Raw genomic sequence first — 17,163 nt, 5'->3', positions numbered from 1 at the left:
AAAGTACTCCTAAGTTCTGCTAAAAGAAAAGTTTTGAGTCTCTTTTTAAAAGTCCCAAGCGTCTGTGGTCAAATGGTCAGGGAGGGCATTCCAAAGGCGAGGGGCAGCAGAACAGAAGGCCCGATCACCCATGGTGCTAAGCTTGGTTCTTGGGGGGAGAAGGCGATTTGAATTCGTAGAGCGGAGGGATCGGAATGAGGTTTGTGTGGTGAGCGGTTCTTTCAGATAGGTGGGAGCATATCCATAAATACACTGGTGAGTGAGGAGGGAGATCTCACCTCTATATAGCTGCATTATGTAGGGCAAGGAGTGTTTCATACAGTAATATTAAACATAACATTTATATTTATTATTTATTTATTAGGGTCACTGAAAATAACCCTGCAAAAAAGTTTTTAATCGAAACTTTACAAATAAGAATCCACATCCTGGTTTATTTCTTACTAATAACCAGTCCTGTAACTCACTCATGCTTTGAGTTTCAGAAATATGTGTGGTCAAGATCACCTAGATTAACTATACCCGAAGTCAAATAGACTACCAGTGGGTTCATCACTACCATAGTGCCTCTGTCTTTTTTTCAATTTCTAATATTTAACTAACAAGAAAAAAATTGGTTTATATACAATTCGAACACATTCTTGATAAGGAACAGAATATGCAGCACTGTGCTTTTTTAAAATTATTGTGCATATTATGTACAGCCACACAGCACTCTCTGCAATCGAAAATAACTGAACTTTGAATGAACTTTCTATTCTCGTCCACTAGGTGGAGAGCTACACTTTCAAAACCATTTGCACAAGCACAGTAAACAAATGCTATCTTATGCAAAATCAAAGTACAGTACTTTGTCCCTGTATTTTTGTTACTGAATGTTCCATGGAGTAACACTGTGTGAAACATCTTGTTGACAGCGTGTTTAGGTAGCCCAGTAAAATAAAAGTGTAAAAGATCACTGTCCATTTTATCAGCTCCACTTACCATATAGAAGCACTTTGTACTTCTACAATTACTGACTGTAGTCCATCTATTTCTCAGGCCCCTCACAGGACCCCCACAGAGCAGGTATTATTTAGATGGTGGATCATTCTCAGCACTGCAGTGACACTGACATGGTGGTGGTGTGTTAGTGTGTGTTGTGCTGGTATGCTGCTGGAGTTTTTAAATACCGTGTCACTGTCCACTCTATTAGACACTCCTACTAGTTGGTCCACCTTGTAGATGTAAAGTCAGAGACGATCGCTCAGCTATTGCTGCTTTTGGGTTGGTCATCTTCTAGACCTTCATCGGTGGTCACAGGGCGCTGCCCACGGGGCACTATTGGCTGGATATGTTTTTGGTTGGTGGACTATTCTCAGTCCAGCAGTGACAGTGAGGTGTTTAAAAACTCCAGCAGCATTGCTGTGTCTTATCCACTCATACCAGCACAACACACACTAACACACCACCACCATGTCAGTGTCACTGCAGTGCTGAGAATGATCCACCACCTAAATAATACCTGCTCTGTGGTGGTCCTGACCATTAAAGAACAGCATGAAAGGGGGCTAACAAAGCATGCAGAGAAACAGATGGACTACAGTCAGTAATTGTAGAACTACAAAGTGCTTCTATATGGTAAGTGGAGCTGATAAAATGGACAGTGAGTGTAGAAACAAGGAGGTGGTTGTAATGTTATGGTTGATCGGTGTATATGCAGTTCCACGGGACCATGGAATGCATTAACAGGTTTTCCATACATCCTTATGGGGAAAAAAATACCTTAAAACTCAACGACACTCCCAGAACCAATTGACGTTGAGTTTCAAGGTACCACTGTATATTACATATCTCATCGGATCATATTTACTGCAATGACACTTTTTAAAGTTGTGTTTCTTATATTACAGACTACAATTCTTATTCTATTTATTTAAATACATAGTGTTGTACTTTAATACTTTTTGCTTTAATGTATCTTGAGCTGCTGTACTAACTGACTTTCTTTATGGGATTAATAAAGTGATCTAATCTATCTATCTATCTATCTACCTATCTACCTACCTACCTACCTACCTACCTACTTACCTATCTATTTACCTACCTACCCTACCTGATAACTTCAGGACGGTCTCCCCCAAAAGAACTGAAGATGTGCTTAGTGTCAAGGGAGGTCAAACCAGATACTGACTTTAGCCTGGAGAAGCAGCTGATAAATGTTGTTCTGAAATTGTGTCTTTTTACTTTTGCATAGCCCAGTCCCAACCCTAAAAACGATATAGTGAGTAGATCTTACTTGAGAGAGGAACTCCTCGCGGCCTCTGAACCTCCACAGCCGCAACACAGCAGATCACCAGGCTCAGCAGCACATACTCACTCGCCATCATGAATGCTGTATAAAAACCAAACATACACACTGATTTAAGTTCAGGCTTTGTTTTTTTTGTCAGAGAGAAGGTTCATTCATAATTATTTCACTGAGAACTACAAGACGTATCTCGCTACCAGCTCTACTAGCTTAGCCAGCTCGATGCACTGCTAAACAGTCGGTAAAACACAAAGTTCGCAGTTCTAAATTAATAAATAACTTATGAATAATAAAAGCACAGTTCTCATACTCACACGATATATATGTACTTTATGGAAACAGAAAAATAGTATGCTATTCTATCAAAATGCTTTAAAATAATAGCGTAAGCTAATCATTCATTACCCTTCCGGATCTGTACGAGCTTACGTCCACTGCGTTGTTTTCCTCGGATTGGTGGATGACTTTGGCGTTGTTTTGTTGCATTATGGGTAATGTAGTTTTTTAGTTCGTGGACATGTTTTTCTTTGAGTTTTATATTCAGACTCGTTTGGTCGAGGACTGGACGTTTTAGTAAACCAAAGATAAAAATAAAAATAATTGGTATTTTATATAAAAAGCACAAATGCACCATAGATAAGGAGCCAGTTCATTTTAGGGCACCACAAACCCACCCATTTACCTACTTACCCAAGTTTAGGCAGATATTTTTTTAGGTAATAGGAAGAAGAAGGACAGGAATGGTAGTTACTCATTTCACAAGGTTAATCAGTTCACAAGGTTATATCGAACACAGTCATGGACAATTGAATATCTCCAATTTACCTCACTTGCATGTATTTGGACTGTGGGAAACCGGAGCACCCGGAGGAAACCCACACGGACACGGGAAGAACATGCAAACTCCACACAGAAAGGACCCGGACCACCCTACCTGGCGATCGAACCCAGGACCTTCTTGCTGTGAGGCGACAATGCTACCCATTTAGTCACCGTGCTGCCCCAGACTTGTTTGGTGGAGTACCGAACCTTTAATTAAACCAAAGAAAATGTAAAAATGTAAACTATGTTGTACTATGTTATATTTTACGCTATTATACCAACAGTATTTGATATGAAAAGCACAAATGCACCCTAGATAAGGAGCCAGTTCATTTTAGTCCACCACAAACCCACCAATTTACCTACTTACCCAAGTTTAACCAGATGTTTTTTTTAGTTAATAGGAATAAGAAGGAAAATGTCTACAAACAATGTCTACAGTTTTTATTACTCTCATATACCATTTAAATGTATAATGTATTTCTATGCATTGGGTGGGACAGTGGGTAGTGTTGATGCTGCATGGCTCCAGGGTCCCAGGTTCAACCTTCACATCTGGGTACTGTCTGTGTGAAAATGGAGATGCTTTCCCTGCCTCTGCATAGGTTTTCTTTCGGGTTCTGTTTTTTTATAATCCAAAAACATGCCATTTTTGGGATTAGCTGCATACATTGTTTGTTTATTAGGATTTCAACGTCATGTTTTACACTTTGGTTACAGTCACGACAGGAACGGTAGTTACTCATTACACAAGATTCATCAGTTCACAAGGTTATATCAAACACAGTCTTGGAAAATTTAATATCTCCAATTCACCTCGCTTGTATTTGGACTGTGGGAGGAAACCGGAGCACCCGGAGGAAACCCACACGGACACGGGGAGAACATGCAAACTCCACACAGGAAGGACCCGGGCCGCCCCACCTGGGGATCAAACCCTGGACCTTCTTGCTGTGAGGTGAGATTAGCTGCATACAATTGATTCTTACTGTAAACTTTGTGAATAATGGCTAAGGGGAAACCCATGAGCTTAGAGCCTGTCATGTAGGAAAAAGCCATTGTTCTAAAGCCATCACCCTAAAAACGCCATTGTCATATATTGAGTTTTATAATATGCCACACATTTAATAAGTATGTATAGATAAATGGATGCATAGTCACAGTGTGGTAAAACATGCAGAATATGCAAGTAAGACTGTATGCTGCTCCAAAATGTGCTTGTAACCTTTAATGTTAGTACCAATATTATTATTATATTCCTACAATCATGCATTAAGTAATGTTCTTAAACTGTTGGACTATTTGGTCATTTAGTTTTGTTTTTACATATAAATTCACAAACCTCCAAATATTCTTGCTTGTAAAAGACTAAGCCTTATAATAATGCTCATTTTATTGCCAATTATAATTGCCTTTTTTTACCTGTTTACTTATAGAAAGTATACATTTACAAAAAATTGATAAGATAAAACATTTGTGCTATTTGTAATTAAAAAACTGTAAACAGCACTGTCATCTCACAGCAAGAAGGTCCTGGGTTTGATTCCCAGGTGGAGCGGTCTGGGTCCTTTCTGTAAGTAGTTCACATGTTCTTCCTGTGTTCTCCAGTGGAGTAACTAGGAGCTCATGGGCCCCAGTGCAAAAAAAAAAAATTTGGGCCCCCTCAATGGCTTGCCATAATACATGCATAATACGTGCAGCCAATGGGGGGGCAGTGAGGTGGGTGGTTGAGTTTATGTCGTGGAGGGGCTTCCCCTGCCATGGGCCCCAGTGCACCTGCCCCCCCCATTAATTGGAGCTATGAAAATTGCCCTGTGTGTGTGTTTGCCCTGTGATGGACTGGTGACCTGCCAGGGGTGTTTCCTGCCTTCCACCCAGTGAATCCATTTAATTTCTATGAACCACTTTATCCTGGTCAGGGTCATGATGGGTCTGGTTTCACCTGGAAACACTGGGTGCAATGCAGGAACACCCTGGACAGGGCCCAAACGTATCCCACCACTCTGACATAGCCAAGTATGTTTGTGTAGTCACCTAACTGGTGAAAAGCATCACCGAGATTGATACCCGGATTTCAGTGGTGATGCGCCACCTGAGCAATAACAGTTAAAATTTTTTTGCATAATATAGAGTTAGAGTTAGGAGGCCAGGCCACAATTTATAAAACATTAGTTAAAAATCATTAAAACGGCACCCAGGTGGCGCAGCGGAATATTCTGCTAGCACACCTACGCCGAGATTCTGAATGCCTCGGTCCAAAACTCGGCATTGCCACCAGTCGGCTGGGTGCCATCTAGCGGGCATAATTGGCAGTGCCTGAAGCAGATACTAATTGGCCATCATATCTGCTAGGGCGGGATGACCGGACTATGTGTTGGTGGGATTTTCATATGCTGTGTAAGGACCCTGACTGGCAGAAGAGACGCCTGTGCATAATGCAGGGGTGAGAAGAGGAGGGCTGTGCACGTGTTGGAAGAGGCGTGGGCAACGACGAGCTCTCCTAGGATGCAATCGGGTAATCCTCAGCAGCGGGAGACAAACTGACTGCGCTAAACTGTGAGGAAAATAGGGGGAAAATGCATTTAATAAATAATTTTAATACTTTGTTATTAAAATCTGAGATTTAACTCGACAAGAAAAACACAATTGCAAATATTGTCATGTTTATTTAAAAATCAGCCTTTATTTGTATTTTGAACACACTTTACAGTACTGAACAGTGAAAGAAAAGAAAAATATACTGATATATATATTTGTTTTATATTTATATATATATATATATAGTCATTTGCTTATTAAGTGCATTTTATTCACAAAATGACACCTCAGTTCTCTCAGAGGACACCTTTCATAAAAATAATATAATATAAAATAACTTGGAGACATTATACACATTACAGCAATATAATTTACAAATATTACAATCATTTTTCGATGTACTGTATATTTTTTTCTATATACTATTATCGTTTATTAACAAGTAACATACTGTTTAAAGCCCAGAGAGTTATTCCATAAAACTCTCATTAGAAGAAAGTGACAAAGTACGAATAAATCTTTCCTCTTTTTAAGCCACGATCTTTACCAGTCTGTCACATGCTGTTGCTTGAAAAACCCCCTTACTCCGACAACAGCTAATCCCATTGTTAACAGCCGTCACAATGATGTGAATTATTATTTCAGAATCGCTTGATTTGTCAGGCAACAGCAAGAGAGTGCCAGTGTGCTGTGTGCAGGCATGATTGCATTTCAAGAACACTATGCTTTGTCCTCCCGACATCAGCCAGCTTCCAACCCAAAATAAAGTGCAAGTTTTGAAATAGTCTGTTCTTAAGTTAAATTTGAACACAACGTGGTTTGTGATAGTAAGATTTTCAGTGTTACCCTTCAAAATTAAAAGAGAGTCAGGAGAATAGAGAGAGAGAGAGAGAGAGAGAAAGAGAGAGAGAAAGAGAGAGAAGGGTGCATCTGTAAATGCAACAATGAAACTACGCTTCTTTACAAGTCATCAGTGACAATGACTAATTCCAAGTGATTTTAAATGTACAGACCAACATTACAATATATACAAAATAAGTATTGATAAGTCTAGTATTTATATAGTCCCGTTATTGTCCTGTTATTATCAGTTCTTCAGTTTCACAACCACAAACCAGCATGATAGAAAAATAAAAACTGTACAAAAAAGAAATCACTTTTCCATTTAATATTCCAAAAAAGAATGGCAGCAAGTCATTCATCGAATATTTCTTATTAAGAAACAATTGCTACAGTATTGTGTTAAAATGGCAAGTAGTATTTGTTTGCTTAAGAGTTCGCCTTGTTAACGAAAAACCACAAACGAAAGCATTTTCTAGAGTAACACGCAGATGCATGAGGGAATGTCATTAGTCCATACACCCAGATAATGTTAGCTTGAGTTACAACTGAGTTACAAACTTCCAGGAACCATTAGCATGTCCAGGCTTACGTTCCTAACTCTTATAATGAATTGAAATCAGTTACATTTAGGTTGTTGTGCTGCCGATCCCACCCGTCAGATGGATGTCATAGCCAGCTGCAGCGACTTAACAGGACTCCAATTTACTCCAATCATACCAATGAGCTATTATTGTTTACATATAGTGCATAACCTGTACTGCAATGGGCTTTACACATAAAATAAATTCAAATATATGAAAAATGGGCCTGTAGTAAAGAAGTGTGGGCCACACATCAACATATTGCAAGTCACAACTGGCCCATGGACCATTGGTTAAGAACCCCCCATCTAGGGTTTATGGGTTAGGGTTTGTAACTAGAGATGGATACTAACTTCCATGCTGGAACCACACATGTGGGTCTTTATACAAACAGGAAACAAATCAAAGGAAAAACCAACACCACCTAACCTTCCCAGTACTGTAAGGCACCACAAACCACCAGACCAGTTTTAACACTTTTATATATATATATATATATATATATATATATATATATATATATATATATATACGTATATATATATACTGTATATATAAATCTAAATACCCAATTGCATTATGCTTCCTCTCTACTGATGCTAATCCCCGCCCTGATTGAGGAGAACAAGACTGACACACGTGTGCAGTAGCCGACTGCATCTTTTCATCTTTTCAAGAGGCGAGTTCGTATGCGGATCAGCTTTGTGTATGGAGAGCCACACCCTGATCAACACATTATTCCTTATCTCTGTGCAGGCACCATTAATCAGCCAGCAGAGGTCATAATTGCATCATAATTGTTATGAGGTCCACATCCGGCTCACATCCTGTATGAACAACAGCCTATCGTTGTTCATGTAGCCGCCCAGGTCAGTTGGATGGCAGGGCTGAATTTCGAACCGACGAGCACTAGTGCCATTTTAACCCTTTTCACAGTTTGGGGACTGTATTATTCTATTAATCTATTATTCTTATAGATGTTTCCTAAATTTGTGTTTTAATGATTGTATTGGAATGAACTGGCGTTCAGCTGAATTAAAATATAGTGGCCGTAAAGGCCTATGATTTACACCATTTTTATACTTAAACACTTAGGAGGACAACAAGAATAAAATTCATAAATAATTTAATTTTATTTACCACTTTATTCTGTGAAGCTTGTTGTAGATTAAGTGCTACCCAGGAACACTGGATGCAATATTCTGTGGACAGGGCAATAATCCATAGTGGAGGACCACACACTCAAACATTCACCCAATTGTGTAAACCTAGGGACAATTTATAGCAGTCAGTACATGGGGAGGAGAAGGTTCTGGGTTCGATCCCCAGGTGGGGCGATCCAGGTCCTTACTGTGTGGAGTTTGCATGTTCTCCCCGTGTCCGCGTGGGTTTCCTCCGGAAGCTCTGGTTTCCTCCCACAGTCCAAAGACATGCAAGTGAGGTGAATTGGAAATACAAAATTGTCCATGACTGTGTTTGATATAACCTTGTGAACTGATGAATCTTGTGTAATGAGTAACTACCGTTTCTGTCATGAATGTAACCAAAGTGTAAAACATGACGTTAAAATCCTAATAAAACAAACAAACAAACATGGGGAGGAACAGAGTAATGAGTACATGGGGGGAATCCAAGAATAAATAAGGAGGACATGCAGAACCCTCACAGAATAGAAATGTTTCTTCTTATCCAACATCTAGTCAGATCAAGATAACTTTGTATTTATAAATCAGTTTACTGACTGACAATCACTCTTTTGTTTCTTTACATATAACACTGTTCCTATTACAATACAAGTCAGCGAAAATCAATCAGGCCTGCTCAGACTTTATACATGCCACAGAGCATGGTGACATATATGGCAAATGGTAATGGCATACACTTCTAAAAGCACCCTTCACATTTATTGAAGTTGTTCCTTTAATTTGTCATTCATGTATATTGGATTATAATGGCTTGAATTCAAAACTAGAATGAACAGCTGGAAATCTATTTTCATGCAGATGTGTTTTTACATGTGTATGGGATTTACACACCACCTTAATTCTGCCTTGGGTGTGTCAAATGGGCTTATTATGTAATCACGCCCCTTTCAGGTGTGGGAACCTGCCCTAATGAGGAGCTGTCCACTACAAAGGGACTATGGTAAGGACAGTGGGAGCCTAGTGAATAGAGCCGTGGATTACCAGCTAGAAGGTTGTGGGTTCGCATCCCGGCACTGCCATGCAGCCACTATTGGACCCTCAAGCAAGGCTCTTAACCCTCTCAGATCCACAGACGCTGTACAAAAAAAAGCTGGGATGTGTGAAAAAAGCATTGTACTATAAGCATTGTACTCCAAGCATTGTACTCCATTGTACTGTACATGTCTATATAACAATCTGCTAATTGGCGCAGTGGTAAAATACGCTACCACACCAGAGCTGCGATTTCGGATACATCGTATCGAGTCTCAGCTCTGCCTGCCGGCTGGGCTGAGCAGCCACATGAACAACGATTGGCCTGTTGTTCAGAAAGGGGTGGGATATTAAGCCGGATAGGCTTAATTAAGACTCTGCAATTACGACCTCTGCTGGCTGATTGATGGCGCCTGCACAGAGACGGTGCTGTCAGGGTGTGTCTCTCCGTACACAGTGCTGATCTGCATTGCACTCATCAAAGTGTAGGTGACAAAATGCATACAGCTGCTGCCCACGTGTCGGAGGGGGCATGGGTTAGCTTCGTTCTCCTCAATCAGAGTAAGGATCGGCATTGGTGGAGAGAAAACATGATGCAATTGGTCAACTGAATGCGCTAGGAAAAAAAAGGGGAGAGAATGCATTTAAAAAAGGGGCAATAGTAGGGACAGTGGTTACTTAATGAATAGAGCTGTGGATTACCAGCTGGATCACTAGAAGGTTGTGACTGACAACTGTGGCTGGTATGAGTGAATAAGACACAGCAGCGCTAATGGAGTTTTTAAACACCTCACTGTCACTGCTGGACTGAGAATAGTCCACCAACCAAAAATATATCCAGCCAACGGCACCCCGTGGGCAGCGTCCTGTGACCACTGATGAAGGTCTAGAAAATGACCAACCCAAACAGCAGCAATAGATGAGCGATCGTCTCTGACTTTACATCTACAAGGTGGACCAACTAGGTAGGAGTGTCTAATAGAGTGGACAGTGAGTGGACACGGTATTTAAAAACTCCAGCAGCGCTGCTGTGTCAGTAATTGTAGAACTACAAAGTGCTTCTATATGGTAAGTGGAGCTGATAAAATGGACAGTGAGTGTAGAAACAAGGAGGTGGTTTTAATGTTATGGCTGATCGGTGTATGTATATATGGCCAATAAAGGCATTCCATCTGCCCTAGATTATCATTAAAAATGGCTTATTTATTTTACGATACACTTTTATGTTAAATTTCAACACTAAGGGGTAGGAAGGCGAGTCTAGCTTAAAGGTATATTCACCCTCAATATTTTAATAAACTGTAAACACAAACACATTAATACATTAAAAGGTTTGTTGAAGGATTGTGTAAAAAAGTGTCTATTATTTAAATCAATAAATTTTAATGGTCAAATTTTTGTCATAGTTATTCTACAGGGTAAAAAAACACATTGTGTTTGGCGGCAGTCTCGCCATGCCCTAGTTTGCGGTGTAATAAAGGAAAATTGACCTTTATCTTATCACAGTATGTGGCTCTTGTCAATGTCCCTAATGGGGCCTTGTAAAAACTGCTGTTTGCTTTTAAGCCCATCACTCTAAATTAATCACACACCAAGGCTTACCAACAGCACACACACACTTACACACACACACACACACACACACACACACACACTATAACCCACTCCCTTACCATGAGGCTGAGGCTGGATACGCACTATAAAATAATGCCTCCACTGTCATACATTAAAGGCCCAAATCATCTATATAATTATAGGGTGGGCACAGTGATGCAACTGGTAGTGTGGGTGCTGCACAGCAATGTGGGTTTTTTAACTTCAGTGTTTGTAAGTAGTTTTAAGTGTCTTTTCCCTTTGTCTAAGAGGGGTTCTATCCAGTGAGTGGTACATTGAGAAGGATTGGTGCCCTGTCCAGGATAATTGATCTATTCCTGATTTGCGTCCAGTGTTTCTGAGAGGTGCTGGACCCACCATGACTCTGACTTAAATAAGCTGGTTGGCTTAAATAAATACATTAATTTTAACTGTATTTAATTGTATTAACACAGGCCTTTAATTTACTTATGTATCAAGGTGTACAGCAGAAAAGTCATTAGGATGAATGTACCATCAAACATACTGTATGTTTTTTTTCTCTCTTTTGCTCCGAATCGCCCCCCAATTTTCTCCCCTAATGTAGTCGTATCCAATTACCCTTATTGCGTTACACTTCACCTCTATCGATACAACCCTCCACTGCTGACTGAGAGGCTTCGCAACTGACACGTGCTCAGTACCGACTGCCTCTTTTCACCTGCACGAGGCGAGTTCATATGCGGATCAGCCTTGTGCACAGAGAGCCGCACCCTATACAGCATTATTCCTCAACTGTGTGCAGACCCCATCAATCAGACAGCAAAGGTCGCAATTGCACCAGTTATAAGGAACCCTGGTCCGGCTTGTCCCACCATGAACAACAGCCAATTGTTGTTCATGTGGCCACCCAGCCCAGCTGGATAGCAGAGCTCAGATTCGATACGATGTATTCGAAATCCCAGCTCTGGTGTGCTAGCGTGCCTATATGTTTTTAATAGGATTGAAGTTGTTTAATGCCAAAATAGGTAAACTTTAAAAAAAATTATCCTGTAATGTGATGCCCAAGCCACACTTCACCTATTTACTATGTTTATACTCAGTTACTCATACTTATGTACTTGTTGATTTTATCAAATACAGTAAGTCCTCAGGTTACGGCGGACTCGACATACGGCGTATCAGGGTTACGTCGCCATCTCCCATACATTTATTAATAAAGTCTTGTTCCGTCATTCCGACGTACGGCGTTTGCGACATAAAAACAAAGTTCGCACGGGAACTAGTTGGCGAGCGGAGCGGACGAATACGTCGTCGCGCGGCGCTATACGAGGAGGACGGCGTTGTATGTGCTCCATGTGAGAGACATAGATGCTTATGTAGGTGTGTTCCGACTTATGGCAAATCATGTTACGTCGTGTCCGTAGGAACGGATCTCCGACGTAAGTCAAGGACCTGCTGTACCCACGTTACCTGTGTTAAACAAGCCAAAAAGTCCTTTTTTATGAGGAACCCTGGTCTGGCTTGTCCCACCCTGAACTATAGCCAATCGGTGTTCATGTGGCCGCCCAACCCAGCCGGATGTATTAGAAATCCCAGCTCTGGTGATTTACCACTGTGCCACCTGAGCGGCCTATATGTTTTTAATAGGGTTGAAGTTGTTAATATGATCCTTTTATATTGCGATTTCCCATTTTTGAGAAGACAGCTGCACTCCAGTGATCATGCTAGTTCTTTATCTACAGTTCCGATCAAATGAATGATTAAATGATTGCTAAAAAAAGCATTTTTAAAAATATACATAGTGTTATAAATGTATTAGTGCAGATGATGTAATGTTTCATGTGTACAGGACGATCAACATAGTGTCAGGTACAAACCCTGCAGTGTGTGTTAAGGCAACAAAACATCAAACTGAATGATTGTGTGTGAATCCCTGTGTGCAGTACGACCGGTGCGTGCCTCCAAATCTTCACCAATCGCTTTAAGTCAGTGTATTAGTTATGTGCGCATTCCTTTGGCAAGCTACAATGAAGAATATTATTGGATGTGATGCTGCATGGCTGCAATATATGAGCATGTAAAAGTGCCGCTGTTAGCGTTAATCTGTGCTGCTATTGAAATGACTCTGTGGTTTCCACTGCGTTCACAGGACCAGCTTGAAATGTCATAAAAAAGGCAAAATTATAGGTTCACAAAAAAAGATGGCTTATTTTCAAAAAAGTGACTATCCTAGTTTCTGTGAGGTGATCTGAGGCATTAGCCGGCTAGTCTCTCGATTCGAAGTTTCAAGAACGGAAGCAACTAAGGAAGACCTTACATGATAAACAAGGTTTTCACCGAGACAGCACAAAAGCTTTTACGATACACATAATACACATAAATCTTGTGAAGGTAATGACTGACAATCAAACAAATCAAGACACAAGCAGACTCCTGTCCCATGGTGCATTGCTTCACGGCAGCTCCAGAGCTGAAGCTAGTGGTTCGGAAAGGCACATGGCCATCTCGTACTGTTAGCACTCCTGGTAAAGGGGGAAAAATTAAACCGGACCTACACTGTATGTCGCAGGTCCTGTTGTGTGCTTCTTCCATTTTCTTTTCATCCTTCTCTCCTCCACCTGCCTGCGCTTTCCTCAGCATGAAGCCGAACGCTTGCCTCTCAGCGGCAGGTGTCCTAATGGGATTCTTTCCGACAGAAATGGAAAATAAGTCACTCGCATTGAACTACATAAATTCTAAAGGATTTCAGTCCCTGTTAAAATGCAGTAAAATTGTTTCTGAGCGTCGAGTATATTCAGACAGATAAAAAGTTGGTATCTCTTTCAAAATGGCTTTTTCCAGAGGGATCTCAAATCCCCAAACACATACACAGACATACATCTAGATGTGGGCACATACTTTAGTAGTGTCTGGCTTACAGTCCTGCAGATGATGCCTCATGTTAGACAAAGCCCCGTGTTGGCAAAATCATGGCTGTGTGGAAGATGTGAAGCTCCTAGCTGGACAGTAGCTAGCTAACATACACTAACTGAATTAAAAATAGCAAACCTTAGTCAAGTCAATAACATTTACAGTTACTGTAGAACGTTTAGCAGGCTGACAACTCCTGGGTAGATTTACCACTGTTTCAAGTTTGCTCCTTTTAAAGATATTGCTCTTACTGTGTGTCCTTAAGCCCTAAAGCTTTGGATTATGACACAGTGTTTCCTGTAGAAACACCAATTTTAGTAGTTTAGAGTATGACTACAACACCTAATTTACTACAATGATAAAAATGGTTATTGAAATACTTAGAAGTAAATGTAATTATTATTATGTTGGTTTATAAGATAATTAGTTATTAGATAATTAGTAACAAACTCCTCAACAAACTGGTTAAGTTTCCCAGCCACATAAACTCCAAAAAAGCAAACCGGACATGTGAGCTGTTTGAGCCCTGGGATAACTATGTGTTTTAATCCACCAGTCCGAATCACAAATGCTTTCTTTACATTAATAGATAATGCACTGTGTAGTTCATCGTATATCATCGTTACAATATCATTTACCTTTTAATGGTCTGCTCAACCATTTGGTTGAGCTTACTTTAAGTCGAAATACTTGGGTAAAAAATCTTGTTTGGGCCGTATCTATTTCTTGGTTGACGTGTTAACTTAAATATATTGGTAGATGGTTTTAAGACAACAGCCTTTCTAACCTACACTATATTGCCAAAAGTATTCACTCACCCATCCAAATAATAGAATTCAGGTGTTCCAATCACTTCCATGGCCACAGGTGTATAAAACAGACTACTGCTACAAACATTTGTGAAAGAATGGGTCACTCTCGGGAGCTCAGTGAATTCCAGCATGGTACCATGATAGGATGTCACCTGTGCAACAAGTCCAGTGGTGAAATTTCCTCACTACTAAATATTCCACTGTCAACTGTCAGTGCTATTATATCAAAGTGGAAGCGATTGGGAACGACAGCAACCCAGTGGGGTCAGCGGATGCTGAGGCGCACAGTGCGCAGAGGTCGCCAACTTTCTGCAGAGTCAATCACTACAGACCTCCAAACTTCATTTGGCCTTCAGATTAGCCCAAGAACAGTGTGTAGAGAGCTTCATGGAATGAGTTTCCATGGCCGAGCAGCTGCATCCAAACCTTACATCACCAAGTGCAATGCAAAGCGTAGGACGCAGTGGTGTAAAGCACACCGCCACTGGACTCTAGAGCAGTGGAGATGTGTTCTCTGGAGTGGCGAATCACGCTTCTCCATCTGGCGATCCGATGGAAGAATCTGGGTATGGCGGTTGCCAGTAGAACCGCACATTCGAAATCATCCATTAAAAAAACTTGCATCAGGGGGGTGCTCAGGTGGTGCAGCGTAATAAGTCGCTAGCACACCAGCGTTGAGATTCTGAACTCCCAGGTTTGAGTCTCGGCTCTGCTACCGGTCAACTGGGCGCCCTCTAGCAGGCATGATTGGCTAAACAAAATTGGCCTCCAGGGCTGGGGCTGGGGCTGTGAAAGGAACCTGGTTGCGTGTGAGGTTGAAGCCGGCCTCACGCGCAAATCCACCAAAATGTGGGTGTATAAGAAGGGATCAGTAGACTGCACACACATCGGAGGGAGTCACCCCCTCCTTGGGCACCACTAGGAGACCAGAAGCAGATTGACTAAATTGGGAGAAAGAGGATAATAATGTTTGTGATCATCTTAATTGTTTGGAAAAATATTGTATGCACTAGAAAAAAAATCGTTTGTTGTTGGTATAGTCCCAAGAAATTAAGAAATGCAAAGAAATCATTTTTATATCTTATTTTCTTTGTGAGACCATTAAAGGGTTAAGGATACCACTGTTCATACCAGTCGACAGTACTATCAAGTTACAATGACGTCTCTGGTTTTACTGATTATTTACAGCACATTTTCATAAATATTAAGCTTGAACCTACTCAGATGTAGATGATGTGTTTACTATATAGTGATCTAACCTTGAATACATTATTTGTTTAAATACACGTTTTGTTGTGAAGCTTTCATTGCTTCCTTTATTAGTTCAGCTTTTGCCAGTCAAATTAAAAATAAGAGCCGATGTCTACTGATCACTGACTAAAACACCAGCGGTGTAAGCAAGTCTTCATACAGTGCTGGTTAATCATCCTGTACATAAACATGTATTTACTGTTTAAATATATACATCTATAGATAGGTAAATAGCTAAACTTTATGAAACGCTGTGGTGCTTAAGGAACTGTATAGAACACTGAACTGAAAACCCATGTTTCCTTCTTTCTAGTCCAGTTCAGCCAATTTTGATACTTTGATTTTATTTTTAAGCAGGTGCCTGATAACACTAAGGTCCATTTTATATGCAAAGTTAATATTATTTATTACAATTTTTAAAAATAAAAATTAAAACCCAGTTATTTAAAACATATATTTATTTTGTATTTGGTAAAAAAAGGCATTGTGCAATTTATTAAAATATGTATTTTGTATGATACTATTTAATAAGGTTTTAATTAAGGCATAACATTATGACCACTGACAGGTGAAGTGAGTAACACTGATTATCTCTTGATCACAGCAGTTGATGTGTTAGGAGCAGGAAAAATGGGCGAGCGTAAGGATTTGAGGATTTGACAAGGGCCAAATTGTGATGGCTAGACGACTGGGTCAAAGCATCTCCAAAACTGCAGCTCTTGTGGGGTGTTCCCGGTCTGCAGTGGTCAGTATCTATCAAAAGTGGTCCAATGAAGGAACAGTGGTAAACCGGCGCGTGGGGAGCGAAGGCTGGCCCGTGTGGTCCCATCCAAAAGACGAGCTACTGTAGCTCAATTTGCTTAAGAAGTTAATGCTGGTTCTGATAGAAAGGTGTCAGAATACACAGTGCATCACAGTTGCAGGGCTGTTTGGGCAGCAAAAGGGGGACCAACACAATATTAGGAAGGTTATGCCTGATCGGTGTAAATGGGTGCTTGGGTGATGCAGTGATCAAACACTCTAGCACATTGCTGTAGCCACTGACCTGGCCAGGCATAAACACAAACAAAGTGTGTGTGTTGGGGGGAGTTACATGGGGCCTAGCGTTGCTCTCCGTATGTGATACAGCTCTGTGCGGGAACACAAGATGTGGCCGCAGATTGGACACGTGTCGCCAAGGGCGTAAGGTGATCTGGCTGTTCTTGATCAGATCGGGGTTGTGAAAACGGAAGCAGATTCACAATCGGGAATTGGAAATGACTACACTAGGAGATAATAAATAAATAATGCTTGTTTACAATCACCTATTGTATGTACTATAGATTATTGCTATTTTTAATGTGATTATATCATAATTTTATTAA

The 17,163-nt window shown here is 40.6% G+C and overlaps 1 protein-coding gene across 2 annotated transcripts in view; it reads right to left on the bottom strand.

The window, feature by feature from the left end:
* The window catches only part of prkcsh (PRKCSH beta subunit of glucosidase II), a 33,371-nt gene extending 30,676 nt beyond the window's left edge, over positions 1 to 2,695 (bottom strand). For both annotated transcript variants that reach the window (XM_062990293.1, XM_062990294.1), the window contains exons 1-2: positions 2,605 to 2,695; positions 2,279 to 2,374 (exon numbers count right to left, since the gene is read on the bottom strand). In XM_062990293.1, the coding sequence (XP_062846363.1) occupies positions 2,279 to 2,369 (91 nt within the window). In that variant the 5' untranslated portion in view covers positions 2,370 to 2,374; positions 2,605 to 2,695. The remainder of the gene's footprint in view (positions 1 to 2,278; positions 2,375 to 2,604) is intronic.
* Between the last annotated feature and the right edge of the window lie 14,468 nt (positions 2,696 to 17,163).

Source organism: Trichomycterus rosablanca, chromosome 2 (genome assembly GCF_030014385.1).
Source record: "Trichomycterus rosablanca isolate fTriRos1 chromosome 2, fTriRos1.hap1, whole genome shotgun sequence".
Taxonomy (NCBI): domain Eukaryota; kingdom Metazoa; phylum Chordata; class Actinopteri; order Siluriformes; family Trichomycteridae; genus Trichomycterus; species Trichomycterus rosablanca.
This window is presented reverse-complemented; position numbering and strand designations above follow the sequence as displayed.